We start from the raw sequence: 23,457 nt of genomic DNA, 5'->3' as shown, positions 1-23,457 counted from the left end.
AGCCTCAGAAACAATGACCCTGAGTGCCCCGTTTCTTAACATATTTTACTTATTTGGGGGGAGAGCCCATGTGGGAGGGAGACACAGAGAGGGAGGGAGAGTGAGGGAGACACAGAGAGAGCGAGGGAGACACAGAATCCGAAGCGGGCTCTAAGCTCCGAGCCATCGGCACAGAGTCCGACGTGGGGCTCGAACTCATGAGCGGCGAGATCATGACCTGAGCCGAAGTTGGATGCTCCGCTAACGGAGCCACCCAGGTGACCCTCAGCGCCCCATTTTAAGGTCACAGTCAAGTTAGGGGGTAGGTATGAAACCAGCATTGAGTGGGCGTAAACGGATGTTTTTGAAAAAGGGTGGCCAGACTTCTGGCATGATGCTGTAAGTGCTCCACGGACCCATTTCCCAGCAAAAATGCTGAGAATTATCACCAGCAACTACTTACAAGGTCTGGAAATGGTCTTTAGGGCAGACGGAAGTGAAAGAACACGAACTCAGAAAGTCCAGGGAGGGGCACCTGGGTGGCTGAGTCAGTTAGGCGCCTCACTCTTGCTTTTGGCTCAGGTCATGATCTCCCAGTTCATGAGTTTGAGCCCCATATCGGGCTCTGTGCTGACAAGGCAGAGCCTGTTTGGGATTCTCTCTCTCTCTCTCTCTCTCTCTCTCTCTCCCTCTCCCCCCCCCTTCCCCCACTCATGCTCTGTCTCTCTCTTTCTCCGCCCCCACCCCCCACTCATGCTCTGTCTCTCTCTCTCTCTCAAAATAAATAAACATTAAAAAAAATTGTTTAAGTCTAGTGAAACTAAGAAGAGTGAGACCCTGTGGCCTCTGACCTGAGCCCTGTTCTCTGAGAGCTGCTCCCAGCCCAGCAGGACAGAACCCACACTCCAGACAATGCTATCAGAGCACACGGGCCTCCTCCTGGCTTCCGGCCCGGGCCCCACCTCCCTGGCAGGACCAGAGTGCCACCATGCCCCATCCTGCCCCCACCCTGTTACCTACTGCGGAGGCTGAGTTCTGGAAAATTCGACAAGACGTGGGGGCTTCCCTCTTCTGCCCAGCACTCATTCATGGCATAAGGCTCTCCACTGGGTGGACGGAGAGAAAGGAAAGCTCACCCCTTGCTCTGGCTCCCGCCCCGGGTGGCCCCACACCGGCAGGCACACGCCAAAGAGGACCCGAGGCCAATACCCACCCTGCGGCGTGGGGCACTTAGCTCCTGAACGAGGTGTCACTCCGACAGATGCCTACCGCTGTCCTCATACCCCGTTCCACAGCCACGGCTCGGAGATTCTGCCTTGGAAGAGAAGCAGGCCATGAGGCAGGTGATTCCCAGTCTCTCCCCAAAGGGTCTGACCCTATTTGCAGCAGAGCGTGGAGAAGTTCAAGCCCAAGGCCCTCATGAGAGTCAGCAGAGGTTGCTGTAAGAGGCGAGGGGGACGTGGGGGCGTGCGCTGCACACACAGGCCAACTGGCTGGTGTGCGGGACGGAACCGAGGAAAGAGCACCCTGGAAGGAGCCTCCTGCGGTCAGAGCAAAGCTCAAACACTGGCCATGGGAAGCGTCCGTTCAAAGAAGCCCAAATTCGACTGGATTACGCTGTGGAGCATTTTACATCCCAGGACATTGTTGACATCAGTAGCAATCAGTGATGCTAACAGCTGGGCGTGGTCAAGGAGTGAGGCACAAGGCTCTGGGTAAAGCACCATCACCCTCTGGGGTGACTGTGGGCACACCCTGGGCTGCCCCCTGAGAAGCCTCATCAGACGACTCACACGGTGATGGGGGCAGAAATGGGCTTCGCTAAAACTAACCAAATAATCACTAAACACAGAAACAAGCAGAAAACTGTAAGAAGCCCAAGGCGGAAGCCAATGCCCAGAATTGCTGCAACGTATCATCAAAATGCCCAGTTTCCAATAAAAAATTATGACACATAGACAGAAACAGGAAAGTATGACCCATACGCCAAAAAAATAAATAAAACCAAACCAAAACAAAATGTTAAGCAACAGAAAGTGTTTCTGAAAGCAGCCAGATGGTGGATTCACAAAGACTTCCAAGTGGTGATTGTAGATACGCTGAAAGAACATAAAGAAACTGTGATTAAAGAAGCAGAGGAAGGTAGGAGAGCATCGCATCGAATACAGCAAATACAGACGGTCAGGAAAGAGACAGACACTCACGGAGACGCATGTGGGAACGCCAGGGCTGAGTAATACGGATGAAATAAAAACGCACTCCAGAGGCTCCGGAGTTTGACTCTGCAAAAGGAAGCTGGAAGGTAGATTGACATAAGTTATGTAGTCAAAACACAGACAGAAATGAATGAAGGAGAATGAGCAGAGCCTCAGGTGAGTGTGGGACCCCGTGAACGAGATGAACAGGGGACTCCTCACCAGAAGTAACGGAGAATAGAACCCACTGAAATGTTACCATTTAATTACATTTAAACACTTAAAGTGCTCAAAAAAACCCAAAAACCCATAAAAACTGCCAGCCAAGAATCCTATGTCCACAAATGTTATCTTTCAAAATGAAGGCAAAATGAAAACATTTCCAGATAAAAACTGGGAGAATTTAACTGGATTCTCAATCCAAGAAATACTGAACTAAGAACTTACTTTAGCCTCAAAGTGGGTTCCAGACAGTCATTTAAATCCATGTGAAAAGGTGACTATATAATTACAACAGACAGGAAAAATGCGTATCCTCTCTCCTTTCTTCCCTTGTCTGATTTTAAAAGCAATTATATAAACGATATGTAGTTGTGTTATTGGGCCTATCACATAAAAATGCAGTCAACATGCCAGCAACAGCCCAAAGGAAGAGAGAGAAAGCAAAGCTGTGTCCACCTATGAAAGGCACTTCAGGTGATAACTTTGATCCACAGGAAAAGGGTAAGGGAACAAGGAATGTTATGTAAGGAAGGGAATATAACAAAAGCTATAAATATACACTGGCTCTCCTTTGTGACAGCTTCTTTAGAAGACTGAAATATGTAAAAAATGATATGCAGTGATAATTACAACCACCTGTTCTTGGTGGTAACACTGATAAATGTCATGTGCGTAACCATGATAACACAGAGGCAGGAATGCAATATGGGACATTTCTGTGTCTCACTGGAGCTAAGTTAGGTTCAACCTGAAGCTAATTCTGGTGAGTTAGTATGTATATGGTAAGAACCAGAGCATCCGTGAAGGCTATAACAAAAAAATATAGGTATAGTGGAAAAATCACCAAGAAATTAATATGCTGTGTTAGAAGATGTTAGAAAACAGGGGCACCTTGGTGGCTCAGTCAGTTGAGCATCCAACATCGGCTAGGGTCACGATCATGTTCTGTGAGTTTGAGCCCTGCGTTGGGCTCTCTGCTGTCAGCACAGACCCTCTGTCCCCCTCGCTCTCTGCCCCCCCCACTTGCATTCTGTCTCTCGAAAATAAACATTTAAAATAATAATAATAATAATAATAATAATAATAATAATAATGTTGGGTAGAACAGCCTGGAAAAAGATGAACAAGGAAATAGCAAACTTTAACAACCCACTATAAACCAAGAATACCTAAAAGCCATCTGTAGTGCTCCCTACCAAACAGAACAATATATATTATTCTCAAGTACACATAGAACCTTCTCCAGGACAGACCATATAGAAGGCCATAAAGCAAACTTCACTAAACTTAAAAGGACAGGGGCGCCTGGGTGGCTCCAGTCAGTTGAGCGTCCAACTTCGGCTCAGGTCATGATCTCACAGTTAACGAGTACAAGCCTCGCGTTGGGCTCTGTACTGATGGCTCAGGGCCTGGAGCCTGCTTTGGATTCTGTGTCTCCCTCTCTCTGCCCCTCCCCCGCTCATGTTCTGTCTCTCTCTGTCTCAAAAATAAACATTAAAAAAAAACTTAAAAGGACAGAAATAATGACACGTACATTCTCTGATAATGAGGATATGAAATTAGAAATACATTACAGAAAGGCTTTGAAAAATTAACAAAAAAATTAAACCAAATCCCCTAAATAATCAATAAGCCAAAGAATAAATCACAGGAAAAATTAGAAAATGCTTTGCGATAAAAGGAAACAAAAGCTCAAAGTACCAAATGTGTGGGGTGCAGTTAAAGCAGCACTTAGAGAAAAATGTACAGTTTCAAATAACTATATTAAAAAATTAAGAAAGATCAGAAAACAATAACCTAATCTACTATCTAAGACACCAGAAGGGCAAACTAAACTTAAGAAGAAGGAAGGAAACAATTAAGATCAGAGTAGAATTTAATGAGCTAGAGAAAAGGAAAGGAACAGAGAAAAATCAATGCAACAAAAAAGCTAGTCCTGGGGCGCCTGGGTGGCGCAGTCGGTTAAGCGTCCGACTTCAGCCAGGTCACGATCTCGCAGTCCGTGAGTTCGAGCCCCGCGTCAGGCTCTGGGCTGATGGCTCGGAGCCTGGAGCCTGTTTCCGATTCTGTGTCTCCCTCTCTCTCTGCCCCTCCCCCGTTCATGCTCTGTCTCTCTCTGTCCCAAAAAAAATAAATAAAAAAACGTTGAAAAAAAAAAAAAAAAAATTAAAAAAAAAAAAAAAAAAAAAAAAAAAGCTAGTCCTTTGAAATAATCAGCAAAACTGACAAACCTTTAGTTAAATTAATCAAGTTAAAAAGACTCCTAATTACTAGAATCAGAAAGGAAAGATGAGGCATTACTACCAACCTTAAAAAACAGAAAGGATTATAGAATAATACTATGAACGATTGTATTCCAATATATTATATACATCAGGTGAAATGGACATATTCCTAGAAAGACAAAAACTACCAAAACTGACTCAGGAATACAAAAACTATATAAATAGACCTATAGTAAGTAAAGAGATCAAATTCAGATGCATCATTTAAAAATTACTGGTAAAGAAAATGCCAGACCCAGATGGCTTCACTAGTGAATTCTAACAAATATTGAAAGAAAAACTAATACCGAATCTTTAAAAATCCTTTAAAAACTAGAGAGGAAGGAACACTTGTGAGCAACAACAACAACAACAAAAGCTATAGACAACTATCTACGATGAACATGGGCACAAAAATGCTCCACAAAACACTAACGAATTAAATATGGCAACTTAGAGAACGAAGTACCACGAGCAAGTGAGATCAATCCCGGGGCTGCGAGATTGGCTTCACATCTGAAAATCAGCTAATGTGACACACAACATGATTATCTGAATTGTTACAGAGAAAGCATTTGACAAAATCCAACATTTTTTTATGATACAAACATTCAACAAATACCAATAGGAATCGAAGAAAAGTTTCTCAATTGATAAAGGGCGCTAAGGAAAACCCACAACAAGCATGATACTTAACGATGAAAAGCTGGGGCATTCCTCCTAGGTGAATGTGTACAGTCTCACCTCTATTCAACATTGTACTAGACCAAGAAAAGGAAATAAAAGGCATCCATAATGGAAATGAAGAGTAAAACTGTATTTATAAATGGCATGATGTGTATATAGAAGTATCTAAAGAATTCACTGAATACTATTAGAAATAATCAATAAGTTCAGCATGATTCCAAGACACAAGTTCAACGCACAAAAAATAAATCGTATTTCTACACACTTGCAATGAACAATCCAAAACATGAAATTAAGAAAACAACTACATTTACAGTAACATCAAAATTGTTACTTAGGGTTATATTTAACAAAATAAGTGTAAAACCTAGGATTTGTGACTAGAAAACATTGTTAAAAGATAATTAAAGAAGATTTAAGTAAATAAACATATCAGGTTCACGGACAGGAAGACTTGACCTTGTTAACGTGGCAATACTCCTCAAATTGATCTACAGATTCAGCACAATCCTTCTCAGAAATTGATCTACAGATTCAGCACAATCCTTCTCAGAATCCCTGCTGACTTCTTTGTAGAAATTACAAGCTGATTCCAACATTCATAGGGACCTGGACCGTGCAATGGACCTAGACCAGCCAAACACTCTTGAAAAGGAGGAACAAAATTGGAGGGCTAACACTTACCGATTTCAAAACTTACTACGAAGCAACAGTAATCAACACAGTGTAGTATCAGGATCAACATATACATCAGTGAAATAGAATTGAGAGTCCAGAAATAAACCTGTAGGTCTGTGGTCAATTGATTTTTTGACAATGTTGCCAAACCATTCAATGGAAAGAGTAATCTTTCAACAAACGGTGCTGGCAGAACTGGATAGTGCACCCAAAAGAAAGAATATGAAACTCTACCTCCCACACAGTTATAAAAAATTTAACTCAAAATTGTGAATAAAATAAAAGGACATGCATGTTGATAGCAGCATTATCTCCAATAGCCAAATTATGGAGGCAGTGCAAGTGTCCAACGACTGACAAACGGATAAAGATGGGAGATGTATGTATACGTACATAATGGAGTATTTCTCAGCCATAAAAAAGAATGAAATCTTGCCATCTGCAACAACACGGATAGATCTAAGGAGCATTATGCTATGCAAAATAGACCAGGCAAAGAAAATATCATATGATTTCACTCGTGTGTGGAATTAAAAAAACAAAACAGAATAAATGAACAAAATGCCAAAAGAATAGAGAGACACCCCAAAAAGAAGACTCTTAGCTATAGTTAACAAAGTAATCGTTACCAGAGGGGAGGTGAGTTGAGGGGTGGGGGAAATACATGACGGGGGTTAAGAGCACAATTCTCTTGATGGACACTAAGGTGTGGAACCGCTGACTCAACACCTGGAAATAATATAGCACTGTATGTTAACTACACTGGCACTTTTTTAAAATGGATCAAATACCTAAATGGAAATGTTCAAAACTCTTAGAATCATACAAGGTGTAAATTTTCATGGTCTCTGATTTCACAGCAGATACTTAGGACACCAAAAGCATGAAAAACAAAAGAAAAGGTAAATTAGGCTTTATTCAAATTAAAAACATCTGTGCCTCAAAGGATGTTATCAAGAAAGGACACGGCAAACCGTATATCGGAAAGTATAATAATATTCGCACATCCAACACCTGATAAGGGATTTGTATTTAGGATACAGAACTCCCCCAAGTCGATAATAAAAAGACAAGCCATATTTTGAAATGGGCAAAGGATGTGAATAGACATTTCTTCACAGAAGATACACGAATGTCCCATCAGCACATGGAAATAGGTTCGAAATCAGGAGTCATCAGGGAAGCAGAGATCAAAATCACCACGAGATTCTACTTACTTCACACTCATTGGGACGGGAAATAAAAAGTAACGGTGAAGCCATTGGGGAAACTGGAACCCTCGTTCACTGACAAGAATGCAAAATGGTGCACCCAGTTTGTAAAATAGCGTAATGGTTCCTTAAATCGTGAGGCACAGAGTCAATATATGACCCAGCAGCTTTGCTCCAAGGTATGTATCCCCCCAAATAAAAAGATGTGTCCCACAAAAACTCTGTTTACAGCAACATTATGCCTAACAGACCAAAGGCGGCACCAACCCATCACCGATGGATGCAACTGATGGCACAGCCTATCAACAATGGACAAAGCACACACATCATTTGTCCACACGAGGGCACGGAGGAGCCCTGATAACATGGAAGAACCATAAAATCGTCCGGCAAGTGAACACTGCCAGTCACAAAAGACCACACGCTATACAATTCCATTTATGCGTCAATACCGGGCAAATTTACAGAGACAGAACACAGTCTGGCGGGGGCTTAGGGGTGGTTGCATAGAAGGGGGACAGGTAAAGGCACAGGGCTTTTCCCTGAGATGATGAAAATGTTCCGAAATGAACCGTGGAGATGGTGGCACGTATCCATGCGCACACCTTTAATGGGTGGGTGGTAGCACAGGTGAAGGAAACCCTAATGAAGCTGTCAAGAGCCAAGAGGCGGGCCACCGTCTAAAACATCAGTCACAAAATTCCTGGAGGTGGTGGTAGGTTAGCTATCCTCTCCCCTCCCCACGTGCACACCTGGCCACGTAACTCACCATGGTCCTCCACGCGGGGGTAGTGGGTACGACTACCTTCCTCCCTTTTTTTTACCAAGTGACTTGGTTTGGCTAAAGGGATGGTGGCAGGTGTGACAAGACCTGACATATGAATCACACTTGTATGGTTTGGCCTTTCCGTTCTTGCGCCCCCATCCCTTGGACGCGGATCCCAGAAGGAGGGTGACACGCAGCGGAGCAGAGTCCCCCCAGCCCAGGCCACCTGGAAGCCCGCCTCCAGACAGACGCCTGCAGACACGGGAGGATGACGGAGAACCCGAGAAGCCACCGTGGTTTGTGAAGTTCGTTTTGCTCCATTTGTAAAAATGTCTTACTGATGCACAGGGCCCATCGCATTTGTAAAACACCTCTACACTGTGAAACCAAGAGTGTTGAGGATTCAAGAATTTTCTTTGAATACACACAAAGACACACAGACACACACCCCACTACACAGACACATACAATATACACACCACTAGGCAGAGGCACACACACACATGTAATACCACACTCATGCCATACACACACACACACACACACACACACACACACCACACAAATACAAACACCCACATACACACTACACAAACGCGCATATCTATAACACACATACAGGTGCCCATAGCATACACACAAATTTTAGCCTAACTGAACTCAGTAAATAAACCCTCTCTCAAATCCCGATCTGGAATCATTTAAACCTGAAATACAGTTTTTTTTTTAAACTTAAACAAAAACAAAACCAAAGAAAAATACCAAAAAATCCCAGCTCACCTTTCCTCGCCCCCAGCCTCTGGCAGCCACCAGTTTATCTTCTGTATCCATAACCTATCCTCCTTCTCCCTCCCTTCTTTTCTTTTTCTTTTCTTTTTTCTTTTCTTTTCTCTTTTCTTTATTCTTTTCTTTTCTCCTTTCTTTCTCCTTTCCTTTCCCTTTCTTTCTTTCTTCCTCTTATTTCTTTTGTTTTCTTTCTCTCTTTCATTCAAGATTCCGTGTATTAATGAGATCATATAGTTTTTATCTTTCTCTTACTTATTTTAGTTATGGTCCACCCATGTTGTCACAAATGATAAGATTTCACTCTTTTTCATGGCTGAGTACTATTCCAGTGCGTGTGTGTGTGTGTGTGTGTGTGTGTGCGCGCGCACGTGCTCGTGCACATGTGTGTGTGGGAGAGAGAGAGAGAGAGAGAGAGAGAGAGAGAGAGAGAACATCTTCCTCAGCATCCGCTCCTCTGCCAGTGGCCACGTAGGTTTCCACGTGTTGGCGGCTGTAAACAGGGCTGCAGTCGGCATGGGCGGAGGTACCTTCAAGTTGACAATTTCGTTTCCTTTGGGCGAATACCCGGTAGTGAGATGGCTGGGCCGCAGGGAGGGTCTACTGCCAGCTTTTCGAGGACCCTCCACACTGTCGTCCGGAGCGGCCGCACCAGTCTGCGTTCCCACCAACCGTGCACGAGGCCTCCCCTTCCTCGGCCTCCTGGCCGGCACCTGTCATCTCCTGTTAATGTCAGCCACTCTGACAGGTGTGGGGTGGTGTCTCATCATGGCTTGGACTTGCATTTCCCCGACGATGAGTGTTTTGAGCATCTTCTCATGTGTCTGTCGGCCGTCTGGATGTCTTCTTCGGAGAAATATTCTGAAACACGGTTCGGACCTACCAGAAGTCCATTCCCTGGCTGGGCTGAGCTCCGTGCACCGCGGGGGTATTTACAATCAGAGTTCACCATCCCCTGGGTACCGCCGAGTCTCCAAATGGCACATCGCTGCTGTCCGGCTGGCACGTTACTGGCTGGCAGGCCAGCGAGGCTGCGTGAAGCATCCAGGCGTCCAGACGCGAGGGGGACGGGAACTCACCGCCAAGGCCGCGGCGGCAATTAGGCCTGAATCACACGCCTGGTGGATCTTGCTAATGGAGACGGGGAGTAAAGACAGAGCCCTGGGTCTAAAGGCAGCCAACCAACGGGTGAAGCAGGACGTTTTGAGACAGAGCAGGCTTCACCCGGCCTGGAGATAGATGGGATCTGAAGGAAAGTCTTTATCAAAAGGCCCGATGACTGTCTCCAGGTCCAGCGGTTCATGATGCCGGGCAGAACCTGAGAGCCGCCACAGACTCCTCTGATTTCTCTCCTGAGCCCCAGGGCAGCGAGCTGGATGGACTCATCCTTCAGCGCAGGCCCACCAGGTGCCAGGGGCTTCACTCGTTCACTCGTTCTCTGTTCAACAATTACCCGGAGTGGGCGTCACGTACTAGGCTCTGGCCCCACTACTAGGCACCCGGAGACAAACATAAAGAAAAGTCCAGTCTCAAGAGAGCTTCCAGTCCACTGGGAAGAGGTTAAAAACAATCAGGTAGACAAATAAACATCATGTTTAATAGGTCAGAGGGTGCGTTAGTCTGTTTAGATTCATGTGTATGTGACAGAAACTCCAAAGCTGCAGGGACATCAGGTTTAAAGTCTGACAGTGGCCAACTCAGAGTGGATAAGGCAGCCGTCTGGCTCATTCAGTCTCTCTGCTCTGTTCACAGGCCTGTCGCTGAGGCCGCCTCATGGTCCGAGATGGCTGCTTCGTCTCTAACCATCACGTTTGCATTCAGAGGGAAGAGAGGAAGGGGCACAAAAAACGATGTCACTCCCCCCCCACCACCACCACACACACACAAATCCACACCCTTAAAGCTGCAGACCCTTCTCCTGCTGTATCTCTTTGGTCACCTGCAGCAGTCTTCAGAGCTGGGAAATGCATTATTATTTCCAAGGAAATGGCCGTGTAGCCAGCTAATATCTTATGCTTCTGTGAATGGGCAGACTAGATCCTGGAGACCTCCCCGAAGAGGTGAGGACAGCTCTAAAACACAGAGGGAAAAGGGGCGCCTGGGTGGCTCAGTCAGTTGGGTGTCTGACTTCGGCTCAGGTCATGATCTCGCAGTCTGTGGGTTCAAGCCCCACGTCAGGCTCTGTGCTGACAGCTCGGAGCCTGGAGCCTGCTTCGGATTCTGTCTATTTCTCTCTCTCTCTCTCTCTGGCCCTCCCCTGCTTGCGCTCTGTCTCTCTGTCTTTCAAAAATGAATAAACGTCAAAAATATTTTTTAAACCCGGAGGGAATGAGCGACACATTGATCTCGGTGGAAGAGGAGGAAGCAGCCGTCGAGTGGGAACACGACTGGGGTCTTCCTCTGCCTTTTACCAAAGGACTATAAACTATGCATTACTGTCCCCGTGTAAGGGGGGGAAACCAACTTTCAGAGGTGTTAAATACCTTTCTCGAAGTCCCGGGATGCTGTCACCAGCCTGGCTCCGCACCTCTTCTGTGTCATCCCAGCACACCTATGCTGGCTCGCCCAGGCAAGTGATGTGAGCCGACACGGCACCAGCGGGGCTCAAGACCACACTCTGAAACTGGCTCCTTCCAGCAGGAACTGTGTGCTGGGCCAAACACTGCACTTGTGGGTCTGAAATTCCCTTCAGTGGTGGTGGGGACGTCACAAGGACGAAATGGGGGCAATACGCAGAGAGCACACAGCAAGTGACCCACCCTGTAAGGGGCACACACACCCCGCACCATGGATGAGAGCCTGGGCCATTTATCAACACGATCAGCGCCGAGGGGCTCTGCTTTCCTGCTTTCCTGCTTCCCACCGTGGTGGAGAGCGGCAGGCGGAACCCCAGGGGCCCGTGTGCACGACGAACACCTGCCCAGCCGGCTACCGGCCCCCAGACGACCAGCACACCCTCTTCAGCCCCCGGCCCTCCCCGAGGTCTCCATTTCTCTAAGGACACCCCCACTCCCATCCCCGATTATCCTCCAGGGCTAATGATCGCAATGGCTCCCCCTCTCCCTAAGCCCCAGAAGAGTCGGTGGCAAAGTCCTGCCTTTGTTCTCGGCCATGCCACCTACACCACACGCCCCGTCACCAGCCGCCCACAGCTCATTTCCATCCCTTTTGTTTAGAAAACAAAAACAGCCCCAAAGTGCCCACTTGGGTTCCCGTCTCTTGTTCCTTTCCTTTTTCGTCTCATTTTTTTAAGTTTATTTATTTTTGAGAAAGAGAGTGTGAGCAGGGGAGGAGCAGGGGAGCGAGGAGAAGGAAGGAGGGAAGAAGGAGGGAAGAATGGAGAGAGAGAGAGAGAGAGAGAGAGAGAGAGAGAGAATCCCAAGCAGGCTCCAAGCTGTCAGCACAGAGCCCAACTCGGGGCTCAATCTCACAAACCAAGAGATCATGACCTGAGCTGAAATCAAGAGTCAGACGCTTAATGGACTGACCCACCGAGGTGCCCCTGTTGCCTCATTCTTTTACCCTGGAATTAAAACTACCCCAAAGAGGGTGTCCATATGTACGGCCCACTTTTTGACCTGCACCCCATTGTACCCTGTATCAGAGTCAGGCTGTTCCAAACATGACCCTCATCATCTCTCTCCATCCCTCCTCTGTCGGCAGGAAGGCGCTCACCGTCGAGTAGCTGCTGGGGGACGACCTGGGAGGGATGCCTCCTCTGTCACGAAACGGACATTCCATCTCCTCCTCACTCCCGCCTGGAAACCTTCCCGTGGCACCTACACAACTTTTGATTTGTGAGTGTTTAGCACGTCTGGCAGGGGTCGTGACTGTTCACCAACGGATTTCAAAACCCTGTCGCTACAGAAACAGCCTCTAGCATTTGATTACTCACACCGAGCTGCACCCCAAGCGGCCTCTTCACTAGTCTTAGGACAATTTCCACATCGTGCTGCATCTACACTTATGTGGGTGTCAGTCTGACCTAGAGCAAGCTCACCGACCGAGGAACCACACCTCTGTCGTCTCCCGTAAGACATGCATGTGGCCAGCGTGCATGAACGAGCAGGAGTCAGGATGTGACCTTGAGTGTCCCCAAGAACACTTCCAATTCCCGCCTTCGCTGTCTGTGTGTTCTTAACGGAACATATTAGAAAGTGAAAGCAGAGTGTCCCCATTGGGAAAGTGACCGCCCTGGGCGACATCGGCTTGTGATCTGAATTTCCCAGACCAGACGCATCCAACCGAAACGTCCAGCACGAGGACAACTAGGGGCTCGGAAACCCTTCCCAGGAAGGGCGTCAGAGCATCTGAAGTCCTCCCAGCAGGAGCGTCAGAGGAACATGGATCGTGTTCACGTAACGCGATGCCGGGAAAGCAAGCAGAGTGACAAATGACACGAAGCAGCCTGGGAGCGCACGCTGAGCAGGCAAAAGCCAGCCAGCTTCTTTCTCTTCAAAGAGCCATTACTGGCAAAGACAGTTAATTCAGTGGTGAGTAGAAGCGGATGAATTACGTGATGCTTTGAAACAAGCAAAATGCAGAACAGAATTCAGCAGCCGCACATCATGGCAGAAAGCCTCGTATGGGCTCACATATAGGCCTCCTTCCCCATTTGTGAAAGTGACATAAACCTATCGAATTACCTACTTCATTTTGAAATGAGCCAGTCTATTATTTGGTGATGTCATCTTAATCTAAGCTTTGACATTCAGGCGATGTTTCCAAGAAGTATTAAATCAAAGTTGCCACGCTGAAGCATATGGTGTCAGATAAGGTGATGTGTTAATTTTCAGCTACCCAAGGAGTTGTAGCGGGAGAGCTCAAACATCACTATACTGTTTTCCATTTCTTTGAGGAAAATCTTCGAGGGCGCCTGGGTGGCTCAGTCAGTTAAGCATCCAGCTTTGGTTTCAACTACGGTCCATGATCTCACGGTTTGTGAGATTGAGCCCCGAGTCGGGCTCTGTCCTGACAGCCCATAGCCTGCTTGGGATTCTCTCTGCCCCTCCCTTGCTTGTGCGCACTCTCTCTCTCTCTCTCTCTCTCTTTCTCTCTCTCTCCCCCTCTCTCAATATAAATAAAACTTTTTAAAAAAATCTAGAGACAAATCCTCCAGAGTACTCTCTATATCCTGAATAAAATGACTATATAACACATTGATGAGAGCAGCCTTCAGAGTTCATCCCATTATTATTTCTGATTCCAAAAGCTTTCATGTTGGACAACTCAAGAAAATAAAAGTTCTCATAATCGGGGCGCCTAGGTGGCTCAGTCGGTTGAGCGGCCGACTTCAGCTCAGGTCATGATCTCGCGGTCCGTGAGGGCTGTGAGTTCGAGCCCCACATCGAGCTCTGTGCTGACAGCTCAGAGCCTGGAGCCTGTTTCAGATTCTGTGTCTCCCTCTCTCTGACCCTCCCCTGTTCATGCTCTGTCTCTCTGTGTCTCAAAAATAAATAAATGTTAAAAAAAAAAGTTCTCATAATCTTAAGGATTTTCTTCATTTCTAGAGTTTTGCTTTTGCTTTGTTTTCAATGCATGAACAGCCCCATCCTCCCTGCCCGCCAAGAAATTGGTCCGGCGTTCTTCAAACTATCACCTCTGTGCTTCAGAAGCATGATTTGTTTTCCTTCCCCGGGAAGGACCGCTCTGATACTCAGACTTAAACTCTCTGCTGTAGCTGCTCCCAGGGCAGGGGAAAGCAAACAGGTGCAACACACAGGCCTTACGGGTTCCCTGCAGGTGGGTCGTGAACATGCCCACAGCCTGTTGACTCTCAGGATGTGCTCCAGTTCTACCATGGAGAGAACCTGGGAATGCGTCCCCAATTCCCCGGGGACGGCGTCTCGGTGCCCACAGAGGCTGCTGTCAACCAGTCCCGGCCATCAGGTGGCCTCCACTCTGCTTCTGCTCTCCTTGGTATGCACACATGCACACATTCATCCATGCGTGTGCACACACGATTATGGCTCACACATAAACTTATAAATTTTATCTACTCCTTATCATAGGACAGTCCCTCCCGCAATGGAAGCCCCAGAACACAGACTGTCCGACCTAATGACCTACCGTCAACTGAGGAAAGAATTCAGTCAGCAGCACGAGAGACTGTAGACAGCCACCCAACATCCACTTCCTTGCGTTGTTCCTTAACAGAAATCTAAGTTGATTTAAGTGGCAAAATGCCCAGCTAAATTCTACACTTCTCAGACTTCCCAGTATCCAGGGCGACTGACAAAACATAAGAGCAGGTGTCCCCTCTCGCCTTTCCCTGCTTCCTCTTGTTGCCTAGAACAAGGGTGTGATGGATGGAGCTGCAGCAGCCATTCTGGGACCAAGAAAACCATAAAGACGTGAGCCACTGAACCAGTACCAATACCAGGTACTTCTGGACTTTTACTACATATAAAAAATGAATACACTTAAGTCAGTGGATGTGCTTACATCAGTGTGTCTGATGTTCTGTTCCTAACTGAAAGACAGAGCTCATAACTGGTACAGAAGATCAAAGACATCCGAGAAGAAGAAAAAAAATCCCTGGAGGAAGGTCTCCGAAGGAAAAGAGATCATATGATTGCCAAACAGAAGACAGATTGATAAGCAAATTTCCTTCCCAGAACCAGAAACACAGGAAGAGAAGGATGATGAATGAATAGTAGTTTGTGAGGCCATGCTGAGGGGCTGGCCAAGGGGCTGACAGGCAGCTTCTCTCATCTCAGAGACCTCGCACTTTACGAGTGGGGTGACAGGGTCGCGCTGAGAACGGAGGAGGTGAAGAGTGCCCAGGGGAAGGTCAACAGGAGAGCGTTGGCGGTGTAGACACAGGCACACGGCACACATCCGTGTGGCCCCAGGGATGTGCACCTGAGGAGTGGGGAGGCGGGACGCTTGCCCTTGGAGCCTGTGGCTCAGGAGTCTCACCGGCTGCACTGGGACCCCAGCTCCGGGTACTGAATGGGGGTGTCATGAGAACACACACGCACCACAGAACAAAGAAAACCAGAACACCCCGGTTCAAATCCCAGCTCCTCTGCTCACCAGCCAGGAACACCCTCAATCTTTCTCTGAGTACGTTCTCTATAGCTGCAAAAGGGGGTAATAACTAGCCACCCCAGGGCACTGTCACGAGGAGCTAACTACTTAACGTGCTCCATGCACTTCGAACTGGCGCCTAGCACTCTCTACAGCCTCGATCTCTCCTGACACCGTGACCCACCACGTGACCCAGCGCGCGGGATGATCTAGACCAGGGCTTAGTCCCCTGCGGGGGAGAACAGCCAAAGAAGAGAGACCTCGGTGCGGCACAGGGAGAGGAGTGCTGGGCGCCGAAGACGGCATTCTGGGCGGGGCCGCTCCAGGAGCCAGTGCACGTGGGAGGCGGGGGCAGGTGTCTCCCCTGCCCTTGGGGTGCAGGGCGAGTTCCCGAGGCCCCGCCCTCCCCTCGCCTCTTTAGCTCCTGGCCTCAGGTACCCCATCGGGCGGACACCTCCCAGCCCGAGCCGACCCGACGCACCCACCCCTGCATCCCCACCGGGAAACCCTTCCGCTCCCAGTCCTAACCCTCACTCGGCTGGTCCCCTCATCCCCCCGCCCCAATCCCAAAACCAGCTTATCCCAAGTTACCTCCTCACCCTTCTCCCCAGGGCCTCCCTCACCCCTGCCCTGCCCTCATTCTCTCCTCACTCTTTTCAAATGTCCTCAGTCCCAAATCACAGGACGGCCCAGACTCCTCCCCTTGGGTCCCCAAGCACCTGCTGGGGGGAGGGGAGCACCTCTGCGGCGACTCTCACACTCACTAAGGGTAACACGCACCTCCGTGGGCGTGTTCTGGGTTTCCCGATGATCCCTCACGACAACCACCGCAGAAGGGCCTCCCCGAACCCCGTCTCCTCCCGCTCCCCACCCTCCTCCCGCTCCCCACCCTCCTCCCGCTCCCCACCCTCCTCCCGCTCCCCCTGCAGCTCCAAAGTATCAGCTTCTCCGCAGAACGCACGTGGCCTGAGCTAGGCTCCCCTCCACGTGCTGCACGCTTGCCTGGCCTCGCAGCGACCCATCCCCAGCCGGGCACACTCGGACAGACTGCTTGAGGCTGCATGTGCCCAGCGGCACCTGGCACACAGCGCTGGGCTCTGCGGGAACCGGGCACAACCTGCATCTCTAATCACAGGGCGGAGATCTCAGACCCTGGGGGCGAAATCACATGCTGAGTCAGGGACAACAGGGCCACAAGCCGAGGACTGGTGTCATATCTGCCTCACGCACCAGGATCAGCATGCCCATGGGCTGTGCACAGAGTGGACACAGTCCACAGACGCCCTCCACGCAGCCTTCCCGGCCAGAGGGCCTGTGGCTGGTACACAGGCTGGGAGTCCTGGGTCCATGGCGCGATTAACCATTTACTTTTTATCTCATATTACAGAAACACAGGTAATCGGTTTATGGGTTGCAAGAAAATACCAACGTGACAAATTATGCTTTGCAACGTATCAAAGTTCGGTGTTTTGGTGAATCACCCACGAGCTGCTTCTTGCCGTGTGTCATTCTACAGTCCACATTGCTAACAATCCGCCCTCAACCACCTCCCATGTCATCGGAACGGGAACCAGAAGAGAGGGAGCCTGTGCAGCACGGAGGCTAATTCTGCCTCGGCGCGTCCTGGGGCCGGGCTCCGGCAGCCACCTTGAGAGAGGCAGGTGGCGAAGCTCAGACATAAATCACCCGGCAATCAGGCACGGGCTATAAAACTTTATGTAAGCATTCATAAAGGTGAGGGAGTGTGAAAGATTATTTTTCTTTTGATGACACTTATTAAAAATGAGCAGACTGCATATTGAGAACAGTTTCCATCCAGCAGGCTCGGTCTGACCAGCGGCTGACCCTGAGCCTCACGTGGCAGCGAGGCTGGCTGTCCCCACGGTGCCCGACTCTGAGCCACCGGAAAAGGCGTGTTCGCTCCCCAGGCCGGAGAACCAAGCATTCGCTGATATTTTCTCCACGAAATAAAAATACTTCATCTTAATATATATGACTGTTTACTTAGCAAATCTCGGCTTGCAAATTCCAGCTTCAAAAAACAGTGAATAAAATGAAAGCGGAAAGAGATTTATCAACATATTAAAAAATTATTCTGGATCAGATACACCAGATTAGACGGCGAGTTAAGAGGAAATTCGAAACTGTGGAAACAGCTTGGGGGACACTGAATGCAAAAACCGGGGGACTAGGATGCAAAACTGCTCGTAGGAACTGACAGCAACATCATGAAGATTCCGCAAAGTCCACGGAGAGGACGAAAATCGACCACAACAACCCTGGTCTCCCGTCCTGAATCCGCGGAGGCCTTTCCAACAGCACAGCGGCTGGCAGGTGACACAGGCCCCCCACCCGCCCCGGACGGGGGCTACAGGGGCGGACAACCTCTGTGTGAAGTATTCTGCACTGGCGAGGACACACTTTCTCCTCTTTTCATCCTGACGGTCACTTTGAGAATGTCCGGAAGAAGCCCGTGAACGTGGTGGGAGGATGGCTGGGCTCCACGTGGGAGCTGCAGCCACGGTCGGTGGCCTGCAGGCCCCTCATTTCCCCAGGCCCCCGTCTCCTTCCTCCGCGGGAGGGGCTGGACCACTCTGGCTCGAAAGCATCACCGGTTGTGACCGCCTCACGCAGTGAACGGACGAGGACATACACGTACACACACACGTACAACATACCTGCTTTTAAGGTGCTGAGGGGAGCCAAGGCACCGGAAGCTGCCATTGACCATTATGGCCAGTCTCGTGCACAGGGCCTGGCATTCCTCCATGCTGGGGGGACAGGACGAGAAGGGCATGAGCAAGTGCGTCCTCCAGGCAGCAAACCACCCAAGCAACACATAGACAAAAACACTGCTGCTGTTGGTGAATTTTCTACATACCACCTCAAGAAACCCTCAATGAGCACTTTTAAAATGCGTGTTTTGGGGCGCCAGCGTGACTCAGTCGGTTGAGGGTCCGACTTCGGCTCAGGTCATGATCTCACGGTTTGTGAGTTCGAGCCCCGTGTCGGGCTCTGTGCTGGCAGCTCGAGCCTGGAGCCTGCTTCGGATTCTTTGTCTCCCTTTCTCTGCTCCTCCCCTCTCAAAAATAAATAAACATAGAAAAGAAAAGAAAAAAAAGAAAAGAAAAGAAAAGAAAAGAAAAGAAAAGAAAAGAAATGAAATAAAATAAAATAAAATAAAATAAATAAAATAAAATAAATAAAATAAAATAAAATAAAATAAAATAAAATGGATGTTTTACTTAGATAACCAATGACACAATTAACCAAAACTTAGCAGTATTTCAAAATCCCAGGAACAATGGTTATTAGGAGAGAAACTGTTGCAATAGTAAGAAAATATAAACTAAATCCAAGTGACCTTCACAGAAAATGTGCAAGTTTTATGAAAAAAAAGCAATAAGATCTACTAATGAACCTAAATGAAATCTTGAATCAATAAAAGGATGTGTCAAGAAAAAGAAAAAAGTGAATATATTTTAGATAAAGGAAATTATTATAAATGAATATTACTGTGATATAAAAATTATTGCAACATAAAATAGTCTTAGTATATGTCAGTATAAATATAAAACGTGATAGGTACATGAATATAAATGTAATAAATGAATTTTATATAAAATATATATGTGAATTCTATTTTACTATAATATATAAAATAAAATATAACAAATTACATTGTAATTTGCAGCTATAATTTGGTTTGTGATATTATATAACATTATCTTGGTATAAAATATGTAATAAAGATTTGTAACTTGTAATACGGTTATTATAATTATATAGAAAATAAAATAAATTATAATAAGGTTATAGTATAATGCCAATCAAAATTATAAAGCATACCTTCAAAATTATTTAGTGAGAGGTAGAAAAACTGTGAACAAGAAGAATGATAAGAGTTGCTCCAGAAGATATTTAACATTTCTGTTAAATGTTCTAAGGCTCAGATAATTCAAGGAAGGCAACAGGCTTAGGAGTTACAAGGCAGATCATTAGAAGAAGAAAGGCTGTGCAGAACTAAACAGTCACATCTTAAACACAAAAGCGGATGGGAACATTCCTTCTAAGCATCAGCGACGGAAGAGACTATGAAAGAAAATGCTTGGTAGTTGACAATGCAGAAGTGCAAACTTCTAATAAGTCTGTCAAAACACAGCCAACGAACATTAAAAAAAAAAAAAACTACAACAAAATAAACTTAAAAAAAAAATTTAAGGGGAAACTGGGTGGCTCAGTGGGTTAAGCATCCAACTCTTGGTTTCGGCTCAGGTCATGATCTAAGCCTGCTTGGGATTCTCTCTCTCTCTCCCTCTGCCTCTGTCCTTCCCTGCTTGCAGTCTCTCTCTCTTAAAATAAATAAACTCAAAAAGAAGTAAAAACAAAACTACAACAAACGCAATGCGTGAGGGTGGATACATTCAGTATATATTAAAGTTCATTTATTTATTTATTTATTTTAATTTTTTTAACGTTTATTTACTTTTGAGACAGAGAGAGACAGAGCATGAATGGGGGAGGGTCAGAGAGAGAGAGGGAGACACAGAATCTGAAACAGGCTCCAGGCTCTGAGCTGTCAGCACAGAGCCCGACGCGGGGCTCGAACTCACGAACCGTGAGGTCATGACCTGAGCCGAAGTCGGACGCTTCACCGACTGAGCCACCCAGGCGCCCCTCATTTATTTATTTTTGAAAGAAAGAGAGAGACAGAGAGAGAGAAAAAGAGAGGACACGCACATGCGGGGGAGGGACAGAGAGAGACACAGAATCTGAAGTCTCTGAGCTGTCAAGAGCCTGACGTGAGGCTCGAACCCACGAACCATGAGATCATGACCTGAGACGAAGTCGGCCATTTAACCGACTGAGCCACCCAGGCGCCCCAATCCATTCGGTATACAGAACTGTTTTTGTTAGCGTAAAAATGAAACTATAAAAATGCAATCCTGGAGGAAGGTCAAATATAGTGACTATTCAAAGAACTGTCCACAGGTAATACACATCCTGACAAATTAGAAACTTAACCATCAAATAAGTGAGCTTAAAATTCTCTTCCAGCCAGAAAGTCATTTGCCAAATGTGCCTTTTGTTTGTTGCACAGGGAAACACTGTTTCCCCTATCTGCTGTGCAAATACAAACAATGAATTCTCAGATCAAAAAAATACCTGCAAAGTTAAAAACATCGTCTCAACAATCCCAACCTCATATACTGCCGGTGGGAGTGAAAAATTGGCGTGATTTTCTGAAAACTCAATTTGGCACTAATCTCTTCTAGGAACTTACGTTAGGAAACACAGAAAATAGGAATGCATATAACAAGTTATTTATAAGAGTAAAAATCCAGAAACCACTTCTGTAATAGGATAATATGATACTCAGATAAATGGGGGTGCGTCCATGTGTTGAACAGCCATTCAAATGAGGTTTTCTAAACTCCATTAGTTGCACAGAAAAAAAGTAATGATACAGCATGGCAGCTCGTGTTAGGAAACTTGCACACGAATGTGGGGGGGAAAAGGGAAGGCAAAACACACGAAAAGGTTGACATTGACGATACTTGAAAAGTGAAATTCATGGTGCAATTCCTTTGCTTCTGCCACTAAGTGCCATCCAAATCCCCTACAGGAATCAGGTATTCTGTTCACTGTTCGGGAATGGGCGTAAAGCCCGTCTGCTCATTAGGTCACGGGACATTCAGATCAAGGTTATATTGGTCAGCCTCCCATGCAGCTAGAGGCAGATGTGTGACAACTCGGGTCAATGGGAAGTACAATTTCTGGGTCACGTCAAAATAAGGCAAGCCGCTTGCCCTGGGTTTGGGTTCTTTCTACTTTCCATGAGCTGGACTAGAAAGTCAATTTCAACCACCCAGATGAGGCAAACTCACAAGTGAGTAAGTGAAATGGTGGAAAGACTCGGAATCCTTGGATGACCTTGGGCTCCACCATAGTCCACCATCATGAATTGTTAGTGGAGGAGAGAAAAACACGTGTGGTCTGAGCCACTGTAATTTGGGGTCTGAGTTATAGTAGTTTAACATGGGGTCTAAGGAATACGTGCTATTCACATTCCAAACACGCTTTATAAATCTTTTTTTTATGTTTATTTATTTTTGAGAGAGATAGAGAGACAGGGTGTGATCAGGAGAGGGGCAGAGAGAGGGAGACACAGAATCTGAAGCGGGCTCCAGGCTCCGAGCTGTCATCACAGAGCCTGACGCAGGGTTTGAACTCACGAACCGTGAGATCATGACCTGAGCCCAAGTTGGATGCTTAAGTGACTGAGCCGCCCCAAAATAGGCTTTATAAATCTTTTTGTGCAAACATATCTTTCTCTGTTTCTTTAATAAGTTCCAATTTAAAATTTTCATGAGTGCATCGTAGGTGTTCTAATTAAAGTGGGAGAACGTGAAGTTTTCTCTATCGCATCCTTATGCATCTCAGATGAACAGAGATCCAAATAACAACCGATCTTAATTACGACCTTGGAGTGACGACGTGGTAATTTCAACTGAGTTGTTATTAGCTGTCAAACAAATAAGGTCTAAACAGCGGGTGGGTTGCCATGACATCTCTGCCCAGAGGGCAGAGACTGAGAGATTTTGAGGACTTTCAGCAGCAGGAAGAACATCCAATGCCAGGTGCTCTACAGCAGTGAAATAATCTGTGACTATTTACTCTGAGAATGAACACCGTGCTTCCTTCGGGTGGTCAGGCTGGCTGGAACAGAGCTCTCTCTGGTCAGGGGCGCGAGGAGTCAAGGGCTTAGCGTGGAGCATACGGTACAAGTCAGGGTTTGATGGGCGAGCAAAAAGCACTCTGGCTTTGGGGCGCCTGGGTGGCTCAGTCGGTTAAGCGTCCGACTTCGGCTCAGGTCATGATCTCACGGTTCGTGAGTTCGAGCCCCGCGTCAGGCTCTGTGCTGTCAGCTCAGAGCCTGGAACCTGTTTCAGATTCTGTGTCTCCCTCTCTCTCTGACCCTCCCCCGTTCATGCTGTCTCTCCCTGTCTCAAAAATAAATAAACATTAAAAAAATAATAATAAAAAAAAAAAAAAAAAGCACCCTGGCCTTTCTCGGTGGGACCCATTGTAAAAAAAAAGCACCCTGGCCTTTCTCGGTCGGACCCATTGTAAGTCCTCTCGGTGACTCCAGGGGGAAACAGCGTTCCTAACCTCAGTTTCCCACCCCATGTTTCCCCCCACGGTCCTCTAGGTAAGGAGTGAGAAGAGGAACAGAGACAGGACCTCAAAATTAAGAGGAAACTGTGCAATTTGGAGACTTTTCAGCTGCAGGCAGCTGTCTCAGAAGCACAGAATCAGTCACTGGCTGCTGCGCTCTCCATTAATCGTGAGTCATTTAGATCTTTGTATTGCATGAATATGGGCAGATTTATAGAAATGAAGACACATCGTTAATGTGAAACTGCATTAACGGGAGGACGTAGGACAGAAATCACAGTGATGTACGGTCTTCCTGAGAACTGTCCGTAATAATCATATGCTATATGGAAATCAAAAGGGATTTTTAACGTGACCCCCACTTTATCCACTCTTAGAACCCACATATGAAAATGAGGCCTTAACAAATACCGGCCTGATAAATGCAGGAATGCAGAGAGTTTCCAGAATTGGCACGGCCA

At 46.9% G+C, this 23,457-nt stretch overlaps 1 protein-coding gene across 1 annotated transcript in view; it reads right to left on the bottom strand.

The window, feature by feature from the left end:
• Positions 1–23,457, bottom strand: part of LOC132679001 (ATP-binding cassette sub-family A member 13) — a 301,866-nt gene that overhangs the window by 9,044 nt on the left and 269,365 nt on the right. The window contains exon 43 of the mRNA XM_060632081.3: positions 18,496–18,588. Coding sequence (XP_060488064.3) covers positions 18,496–18,588 — 93 coding nt within the window. The remainder of the gene's footprint in view (positions 1–18,495; positions 18,589–23,457) is intronic.

The sequence above is a fragment of the Panthera onca genome, chromosome A2 (assembly GCF_046562875.1).
Source record: "Panthera onca isolate mPanOnc1 chromosome A2, mPanOnc1 haplotype 2, whole genome shotgun sequence".
Taxonomy (NCBI): Eukaryota; Metazoa; Chordata; class Mammalia; order Carnivora; family Felidae; genus Panthera; species Panthera onca.
Note: the sequence above shows the minus strand (reverse complement) of the source record. Positions and strands in the feature narration are given on the sequence as shown.